General features: G+C 35.3%; 1 protein-coding gene across 1 annotated transcript in view; it reads right to left on the reverse strand.

Moving 5' to 3' along the window:
• Positions 1-10806, reverse strand: part of LOC103596051 (complement receptor type 1-like) — a gene marked incomplete at its 5' end in the record, with an annotated part of 89794 nt that overhangs the window by 54105 nt on the left and 24883 nt on the right. Inside the window, one exon of the mRNA XM_008579609.1 lies at positions 8-358. Within this exon, the coding sequence (XP_008577831.1) occupies positions 8-358 (351 nt within the window). The remainder of the gene's footprint in view (positions 1-7; positions 359-10806) is intronic.

The following is a 10806-nucleotide window of genomic DNA, read 5'->3' on the forward strand; positions in this document are numbered from 1 at the left end:
GCCTGGCACTGCACACTGGGGGGTCCTTTCATGACAAAGCCAGGCTGACACCTCAACTCCACAATTTCATTTAAGGAAAATAATCTTCTGTTGCCAGATACCATTACTGCGTTTTCCACCTCTGGAGGCGTGCACTTATTAGGTATAATGCACTGAGGGGGAGGGCCACTCCAGACGCCCACTTGATCGTCATGGCTGGTGCAGTATATCGAGGGCTCGCCCACGAGGTCAAACACCCTTTTCCCTCTGTCTCCAAGATTGCAGCGGTAGGTCACCACCAATCCATACTGAAAATATTCTCTGTCGGTGCTAAAGAAATTTCCATTGGCGATGGCTGGGGGTGGCCCACAAAGAATATCTGGGAAAAGCATGAGGAGATTAAGTAACAGTGAATTTAAATAACAAGTGAGAAAAATCTAATGAGTCACTAAACTGTAGCTACTTTCACATTTAATATTTGCTTTTGATCTTTGCTAACATGTAGATACATTTTTACAAATTTGTAACTTAGGTGAGCATAATAGCATGTGTTCTGCCTTTCCTACTTATATTTCCTGTAAACACATGCATTTATTAATACAATCCCCATTTTTTTTCATCTTAAATAGCTCTTGGATCATATTATTATATAGTTTACACAGTTTTCCCCTACTCTCTTCCACTTGCTTTCTTAATTTCCATTTTTTTTGTTAACTGAGTATAGCTTTAAAAAAAAAATGTAAAAACTTTGGTTAAATGAAAAAGTATAAGGGAAAAGAAAAAACACAAACAGCAGTAGAAACTAGAATTTAAGTATTTTTGCATATATATGAGAATATTTATGAAACTATAAACTACTTTATGTTAAACATTTAAAAAATCTACATGATATAAATGGAAATATAAATTACCAATATTCATTCAAGAAGATGTAGAAAGTTAGATGTGACCGAGAAACTTGTAAGAATTGAAAAAAATATTCACAGATAAGTTCTATCAAACTTTCAAGTAACATATACTTCCAAATGTAACTTAAAATTTTCACGATAAGTAAAAGACAGAAACCTTACCAACTCATTTTTTCAAACCTAACTTTGATATTATAGCAGGATATCTATGTTAAAGTGATCATATATTCGTCCACAAAAGCCCCTAAGTACATCTGAAAATGAAGAAGTAGTACATGGTATATTGTATTGCTATAAATTAGAACTAAATAACTTCAATCAAACCCCCAAAACACTGGAAATTAAAAATTAAAATTCTTAAGGGGCTTCTGCCTCTCATAGTGGTAATCTCGATAATTCAAATCAAACATTGCTCAATCTCTCTCTTCCCCCCAAGAAAGGCTATAAATACTGTAAATTAAAAACAAACAAACAAACAAAAAATCTTTGAAGGCATCAGAGAGCTAACAAATTAGTGAAGCATTTCTGGGCCAAGATCTTGGAAAAGATGAAAACCCAAGTAAGACTGGACATTTGGGCTGCTTTCACCTTGGAAATAGGGGGCTGGATCAGGAGGGGGTAACTGGGAGTCTCATGAAGTTAAGGGACAAAATTGGAGTCTAGGGACTGCCCAAAATGGGAGCTCTGGTATTACCTCTGATGTGTACTGATACCACAAAGAACTAGGTGTAGGGAATCAGAGTCAATTGAAAGTAAACCTGGTATCTCAAAGACTGGAACTGCTCATAAAATACTGTAAGTGGCTAAGAAAAATCATAGGTTCTGAGATTGAATTAAAGTGGTCCCATATTGCTAGTGTCCCCATGTGCCTGGCAGAAGCTACAGAAAAAAATCATCCCTGGAGGAAGTTAGGTCATCCAAGACCTTGAAATTACTTCTATAGACATGATTTCAAATATAATTTCTGCTACACAATCAAAGATAACCAGTTACTTGAAAAGATAAAATAACAAGAAAAAGGATCAGCATAATTGCTGATAATAGAAACTGACCCATTAGAACAAGGATATGGAAACTTTCACCAATAGCTTTAAAATAACTATGTTTACTCATTCAAAGATATAATACACAAAACTGAAACTTTTGGTAGGAACTACAGACTATTAAAAATAACAGCAAATTTGGAAAGGAACCAAATAATTCTAGAATTGGAAAATACAAATACTAAACTTAAGAATTTGGATAGGATTAATGGCAGGTTAGACACAGTTGAAGAAAAATCAGTGAACTGGAAGCTAGGACAGAAGAAAATACCCAGAATGAAACATAAAGAGACATAAAGAACAAAGCGTAAGGAAAATATCCAAAACAAAGTATAAAGAAGATCAAAAATACAGACAAAAATAAGAGAATTATAGGATAGAGGGATAAAGCCTAGGACATGTTTAAGTGGAGTCCTACAATGTGAGGATAGAGATAACAGAGCATAAACAACATATGAAGAAGTAATGACTAAGAAATTTCCAACACTGGTGAAAGACTTCATTAATTCAGATTCAAGAAGCTGTATAAACCCAAGCAATACAAACACAAAGAAATTCCTACCTATACTTGTCATAGCAATATTGTACAAAATCAAGTCCAATTAACTTTCAAAGCAGCCAAGAAACATAGACAAATAATCTTCAAAAGAACCACAATTAGAAAGATGTTTAGGCCAGCCCTGTGGCGCACTGCTACAGTGTGCTGCTTGGGAGTGCAGCGGCGCTCCCGCTGAGGGTTCGGATCCCACATACAGACCGGCCACTCACTGGCTGGGCGAGGTGCGGGAGCAACACCCAGGGTTGCGATCCTGTTGCCGGTCCCGGTCCAGTACGGGCGCGACACTGAGGGTTGCGATCCGTTGCCGGTCCCGAAAAAAAAAAAAAAAAAAAAAAAAAAAAAAAAAAAAGAAAGATGTTTAAATAATTTATTGCCAGAAGACCTACAATGCAAAAATGCTAAAGAGAGTTCTTCAGGCAGGAAGAAAATTGTTTCATATAGAATCAATAGAACTGGAATAAGGAGGACCAGCACCAGAAAGAGTTCATATGTGGGTATATTTTAATTTAGGATCTTTAAGACGGAGAGCACTTCTTCAATGATTAGGAGAAACACAAGATGGAAATAAAGATTTTATTACTTACAGGCACTGGGGGCACACAGCATACCCAAAGACCACAAAAAGCTTGGTCAGCAAGAAGAAAGAGAGAGAGAGGGAGGGACCCATGGAACAAAGCTTTTATTGGAGTCTAGGGTATAACCCAAGAAAGTTTCTCATGTGGAGTTCTAACTGGTGGGCCTAAAGAAAGCAGGCACAAGTTCCCGGTGATCACTCCAGCATGTCTGCAAAGTCCATGCTGTGCACAGTGATCAGAGGGGCCAGTCAAGTAGCTTGTATCTACATGTCCCATATGGAAGTGGTCACCAAGAAACAGTTGTATAACGCATATATCTTGATCTACCCCACTGAGGAATTTAAAAACTGTCTCAAGGGTGACAGAGCCCTGCTTCTGTTATGAGAAAGTTTAACATATTCAAAATGAATGACAGATAGCATGACTGGGGTCCTAAGGCAGGAGCAGAGGGCCATCCTCTTCTGCCAGAAGCAGGCAAGAAACACAGCATGCCCAGGGTCCTTAGGCAAGAGCCAAGGGCAGCATCCCTTGCCAAGAAACAGGCAAGGAGCATGTTGGAAACACCACTTCCTCGCGGGAGGCCCACCACAGCCACTGATGCAACCACGGCTGCCACAGGGGCAGCTCGATGCCACAGCAGTAGCCAAAGCTACTGTGCAGGCAGCCCACCAGACACCCAGCTGCAGTGACATAAGGAGAGTCACCAGTGGAGACTGCAAAAAGAAGAGGACGTCTCTCTCCTCAAAGGCCACTCCAGCATGGTAGAAGAAGCAACTGCTCTACTGTGCCTTTTATTTCTGATTTCAGTAATTTCGGTCTTCTCTTTTTTTTTCTTGGTCAGTCTTGATAAAGGTTTGCAAATTTTATTGATCTTTTTAGAGAATCAAAAAAAAAAAAAAAAGACTATTAAGCAGTCTGCAAAGCACCATTGATGCAAATATTTTACCAAACATTAATTTTCCGTAATTCTTTTAGGGTACAAAAATCTTTATATGTATTGCATAACTCATTAAATATGTAACTATCATTCATTTTCTTTCACAGACTTTGTTATGGGAGATTGAAATCAAACTTAAAATTCATTTCTCATTAAGATCTAAGTTTTTTTTTCCTTTCTCTTAGGCATCTCTTCTCTTCTGATGGTTTTGAATTCTCTAAATCAGATAGTTAAGAACATTTTTGTTTTCAAAAGTTCATCATAATACATTTTTACATTATTAAATAATAAAAAGTGAATGGCAGAGCAACATAAAATTATAAGAATTCACTACAGGGTAAATATAGATAAATACTGTTTTTATAAAGGTAAAAGTAATGTCTTGTGAGATATAAAATACATGTAAATGTAAGACAACAATAGGAAAAGGGTGGGAGGGTGCAAGTGGAATTAAACTTTTTGGGTTCTTGCATTGATCAGGAAGTTGTAAAGTACAATTTAAGTTATATCACAATAAATCAAGGATGTATATTGTCATCTCTAGGGTAATCATTAAAAGAATAAGAAAATTAAGGAGAACTAAAAAGCTATTGGGGAGAAAAAGGTAATTATAAAAATCCTTTATTCATCAAAAATGTGAGAAATGAGAAATAAAGGAACAAACACATGGAACAAATAGAAAGCAAATAACCAGGTGTTAGACATAAATGCAACTATATCAGTAACCATATTGAATTTAAATGTTCTAAACACTGCAATTTAAAACAAAGATTTCCAGACTGAATAAAACAACAAAACTTGACTGTATAATGTTTATAAGAGAGAAGTGTTATCAGGAGGAAGGGGTGTTGGATTTTATCAAATGCTTTTTCTGTGTCTGTTGAAATGATTTTTTTTTCTTAATTCTGTTGATGATATAAAAATCCAATACTTCTTCATGATAAAAACACTCAACAAATTAGGTATAGAAGGAACATATCTCAACACAATCAAGGCCATATATGACAAACCCACAGCTAATATCATACTGATAGGACAAAAATAAGAGGCTTTTCCTTTAATAACTGGAACAAGACCACTATTCCCACTCTTATTCAACAGAGTACTGGAAGTTCTAGCCAGCACAATAAGGCAAGAGAAAGCAATAAAGGACATTCAAATTGGAAATGAAGGGCCGAGCCCGTGGTGCACTTGGGAGAGTGCGGTGCTGGGAGTGCAGTGATGCTCCCGCTGCAGGTTCGGATCCTATATGGGACTGGCCGGTGCGCTCACTGGCTGAGCGTGGTGTAGGCGACACCACACCAGGGGTTGCGATCCCCTTACCGGTCACGAAAAAAAAGACAAAAAAAAAAAAAAAATTGGAAATGAAGAGGTCAAACTATTCCTATTTGTAGATGACATGATCCTATACATGAAAACCCTAAAGACTCATTACTAGAACTAATAAATTACTAGAACTAATAAATGAATTCACTATAGAGGCAGGATACAAAATCAACACACAAAAATTCATAGCCTTCCTGTATGCTGGTAGTGAAATAGCCAAAGAGAAAATCAAGAAAGTAATCCCATTTACAACAGCTACCAAAAAAAATGAAATACCTAGGAATAAATTTAACCAAGGAGGTAAAAGCCCTCTATAATGAAAACTATAAAACATTGGTGAAAAAAATTGAAGAGGTCATAAATAAATGGAAAGATATCTCACGTTCATGGGTTGAAAGAATTAATATCATCGAAAGCAATCTATACATTCAGTGCAATTCCTATAAAAATACCAATGACATTATTCACAGAAACAGAAAAAAATGATCTTAAAATTTGTACAGAACTCTAAAAGACCCTGTATAGCTAAAACAATCTTTGGTGAAAAATCATAAAGTTGGAGACATCACACTTCTTGACTTCAAAATATACTATAAAGCAATAGTAACCAAAACAGCATGGTACTGGCATAAAAACAGACAAATTGACCAAAGGAACAGAATAGAGAGCCCTGAAATAAACTCACACATTAACAGCCAACTGATTTTTGACTAGGTGCCAAAAATATATAAGGGAGAAAGGACAGCCTTTTCAACAAATGGTGCTGGGAAAGCTGGATATCCACATGCAGATTCTAGCCAATGCAATAAAGCAAGAGAAGTTAAAAAAAGACACAGAAAGGAAAATATTTTAAAAGTTCATCAGATTCAAAGATGACATAATGGTGCAATAAATTCCAAAAAGATGCAGATCCAAGATCAAAGAAGTGCATGTCTAAAAACTAGATAATTAGATAATAAAAATTTTTAAATGTTATCTAGAAATAAATCTAATGAAAGATGTACAAGACTTCTATATTGTAAGTTAGCAAATATTATTGAGAGAAATTTTACAATATCTTAAAAATAGAGGGATATATCATGTTCGTGCAAGAAAAACTCAAAAATATAAATTTGTTAATTGTCCATAAATTGATCTAATGAGTCAGTAGAAACTCAATACAAATTCAAGTAAGATGCTTATTGTGGAAATTGATTCTAAATTTTATACAGAAAGGGCCAAGAATTACCAAGTAAATCTTGAAGAAGCATGTAGTTAGAAGATATATGCTACCAGATATCAAGTCTTAATATGCAATAGTAATTAAAACAGTGTGGTAAATAAATCAGTGGACCAAAACCTGTCTGGAATGAGACCCACATATAAGGTCATCATAAATGGTATTAGGTCAATTGAGTATTCATTAAGAAAAACAAACAAAACCTCCAAACTTTGACCATACTCCACACCATGCATAAAAATAAATTTGAGATAAATCATAGGCTTAAAGATAAAAATAAAACAATAGTTTCTAGAATATAGCATGGGAAAATATCTTCATAACAAGCAAAGATTTCTTAAATGGAACAGAAGCAGCAGTGACTAGAAAGAAAAAGACTCATAAACTGAACATTATCAAGATGTAGAACTTCCATCATTAAAAGACATGATGAAGAAAACAAAAAGACAAATCATGTGCTGAAAAAACTATTTGTGTTTCACTTATTAGAAACTATGAAAATATGTTAAGAACTTCTACAAAACAATAAAAACATGGACAAACTAGTAAATAATGGGAAAAGTTTTAAACAGGCACTTCACAAGCATACAAGAAGGTACTCAGCATCATAAATTATTAGGAAAATATAAATTAAAATTACAGTGAGCCATCAAAATAGCTAAAATTTAAATAACCGATAAATACCAAGCTGCCAAGGATATGGAGTAGCTGGACTTCTCACATACATCTGACGGAAGTCTAAATTTGTACAACCACTTTACAAAATCTAGGAATTCACTATCTACTAAAACTGAATATGTTCATACCCAACAATTCCACTTATAAAAATATAATCAATAAAATTGTATACATACATGCATGAAACACTTAAGATATGTATATATCTATGTGTATATAGATATATACAAATATACAATATTTATAGGCATATGTAGACATACACAAATAATATATAGATATATAAAAATACATATAACATCTGTATCTATACATCTATGTATATATTTCATGCATGTATGTATCTCGACAGCTAAATTTACAAATTGTGTTAAATTCTTACAATGAAATACAATACAATAATTAAAAAGATACAACTAATCCTACATCCAACAACATGAATAAATCTTCCAAATATAATACTGACCAGAAGCTAGACACAAAAGGATACATACTTTTCATTTTTTTTTTTGATTCTTTTAATATAAAATTCAAGAAGAGGCAAAACAAATATTTGGTGACAGAAATCAGAATAATGGTTACTTTAGGGAGATAATAACTAGGAAAGTGTCTGAAGGTGTAGAAATGTTCTATATCTTAATCTGAATGCTGTCTAAATAGGTGTTTTCACTTTGTAAAAAATTTATTGAACCGCACGATCAAGATTTGTGCACTTTACTATATATATGTTATATTTCAGTAAAATGTCTACATGGTATGAAAAATGGTTGGGACAAAAAACATTCCAATAAAGTAAACTCAGGCCATATGGCTTTACTGGTAAATTTTTTCAAACATTTATTTTATTTTATTTTATTTTATTTTTTTTGTGACCGGTAAGGGGATCGTAACCCTTGGTGTGGTGTCGTCCACACCACGCTCAGCCAGTGAGCGCACCGGCCATCCCTATACAGGATCCTCTCCCGAGTGAGCCACGGGGTTGGCCCTTTTTCAAACATTTAAATAAGAAATTATACCAATCTCACACAAACCATTACGGGAAAGCAGATATGTGGAACTCTACCAGCTGGCTTTATGAGATTATCATAAATTTGATATCAAAACCTCAGAAGAATATTATGAAAAAGAAAACTGTAGTCTAATCTCCTTGAAATATATTAGGAATGGGGTGATGAAAGTGTTCTAGGATTAGTTAGTGATGCTAGTTGCACAGTGTCTTAGTCTGTTTGAGGTGCTATCACAAAATACCATAAACTGGGTAGCTTATAAGCAACAGAAATTTATTGTTTATTTTTCACAGTTTTTGAGGTTGGGAAGTTCAAGATCAAGCCTCCAGCAGATACAGAGTCACCTCACATGGCAGAAGGGGCAAAAGAGCTCATGCAGGCCTCTTTTATAAGGACACCAGTCCCATCCAGGAGGGCAGAACCCTCATGACCTAATCATCTCCCAAAGGCCTCGTTTGCTAATACCATCACTTTGGAGGTGAGAATTTCAACATGTGAATTTTTGGGGGGAAGCGGGGACACAAACATTCAGACCATGTACACTACTTTGTGAATATACTAAAAACCACTAAATTGTATACTCTAGAAAGGTGACTTTTATGATACATAAGTTATATCTCACTAAGAACATCTAAAAATATATTAGAAAAGCATATTTAACAAGATTTTAAAATGATTAAATTTTACAATCAAGTTGATTTATTCCAAGAATGTAAAATTGAAATTCCAAATCAGTTTACCTTTCAAAAATTAATCAAAACAATTTATTACATTAACCAAATAAAAGAGAAACAGATATGATTACTTCAGTATAAGAGTATGCAGCCTAAGTGCTTAATAAACTTCAACACGATTCAATGACAAAAATTTTTAGTAATAAAGAATATAAGAAACTGAAAATGGATATCTACAAAAAGCCTACAGTAAACAGCAGATCAGTGGTGAAATGTTTTAATCTTTCATTTTGAGATGGAGAACAAGACAAGAATGGCTTCTATCCCAACCAATATTCAATGTTATACTCGTGATTCTAGCCATTGTGTTAAAGAAAAAAGAAGGAAGGAAGGAAGGAAGGAAAAAAGGAAGGGAGGGGAGGGAAGAAGAAAGATTACACATTATAATTATCTGGTGGTTTTGTACAGTGTCAACCAGACTAAATTGGAACTAAATTTTCCAAATTTACTTTCCCTGTATGGTTCTGGATCAGGGTTAGATCATGAGAAATTGTCATGCTATTTGAGAGGCAGAAGTTAAACAACAGCCATTCCACGCTGAAGGTCATCCTTGATTAGAATTGTCAAGGGACCGTGGAGAGGCAGAGGGATCCAAATATAGACCTTTTACTCAAAGCCTTGTGAAATACATTGCAGCGAGGAGTTTCAGCATCCTTGAAGAATGCCGCGGTGGCTAATTCAGTGCAGGCCAGTGTATTAGTCCGTTTATGCTGCTTATGACAAAATACCTGAAACTGGGTGATGTATAAAGAAAAGCATTTATTGCTTACAGTTTCTGAGGCTGGGAAGTCCAAAGTCCATCTGATGGTGGCGACAGTGACTCAGGGGTCTCACATTGCAAGATGGTGGAAGCAGAGAGAGCAGAGAGAGAAAGACAGACTTTCCTCTTCTTTTAAAGCCCTCAGAACCACAACCCTGATCACCATTATTAATCCAGTCACTACAGCACCATCCCACAATCTAATCACCTCTTCAAGGCTCCACCTTTCAATTACCATAATAGGATTTCCCACCCTCTTAACAGTCACAGTAGGAGCCAAGATTCTAATACATAAAACTTGGGGGACACAATTTAAGCTTCAGGGAGTTTTGAGGGGAGCATAACTCAATCCACTGCAGCCAGGAATGCAGTGAAAACTGCTGCCTGGAATGGCAGGACCTCAGGGTGGCAGAGTCTAAGTGGCAGCACACAATTGCCAGAAACAACGTGGGCTGTCATGTGAATAGCAGAGTTGAAACAGAGATCAGAATGATTTGACTGCAGAGATCTTTGCTCATGAAGTCTCTAGAACTGAAGTAGATGGATAGCTGACTAAAGTGTTATTTGATCTGTATAAACAGAAGAGATCTAGGTCTGGCAAACAAAAGTCTGACTTGAATCACTGCAAAAGAGATTTATGGTACATCAACCAATTCTCAGACCTGAACTAGTTTATAGAGCCAGAGCAGCTTGAATGAATGGGAGACTGGATCCTGTTGCTGAACTACCCTGCTACACAGCCAAAAATGTACACTGTAAGCCTTCACCTAACTTTCCTCAAGGGGACTTAAAGCCATTTACCAGGGTTTGGATATAGAAAAGTTTACAGAATTAGAGATGGAGAAAAAAATATAGGTACAGATCTAGGTGTATTATCTTTCAATAAAATGAGATCTTGCCATACATGTTCTGCCATCTGATTCTTTTTTTACATGAAATATACATCTTTATATGTCATCAAGTATTGATGCTATTTTTTCAGGCTTAATAACATTCCAGTGTTTGGATATACTTTTTCTAATCATGCATGATTATTTTATGTTTCTTACAAAATTCTTTTTTTTTTTTTTTTTTTTTTTTA

The sequence above is a fragment of the Galeopterus variegatus genome, unplaced genomic scaffold, assembly GCF_000696425.1.
Source record: "Galeopterus variegatus unplaced genomic scaffold, G_variegatus-3.0.2 Scaffold1921, whole genome shotgun sequence".
In the NCBI taxonomy this organism is placed as follows: Eukaryota; Metazoa; Chordata; class Mammalia; order Dermoptera; family Cynocephalidae; genus Galeopterus; species Galeopterus variegatus.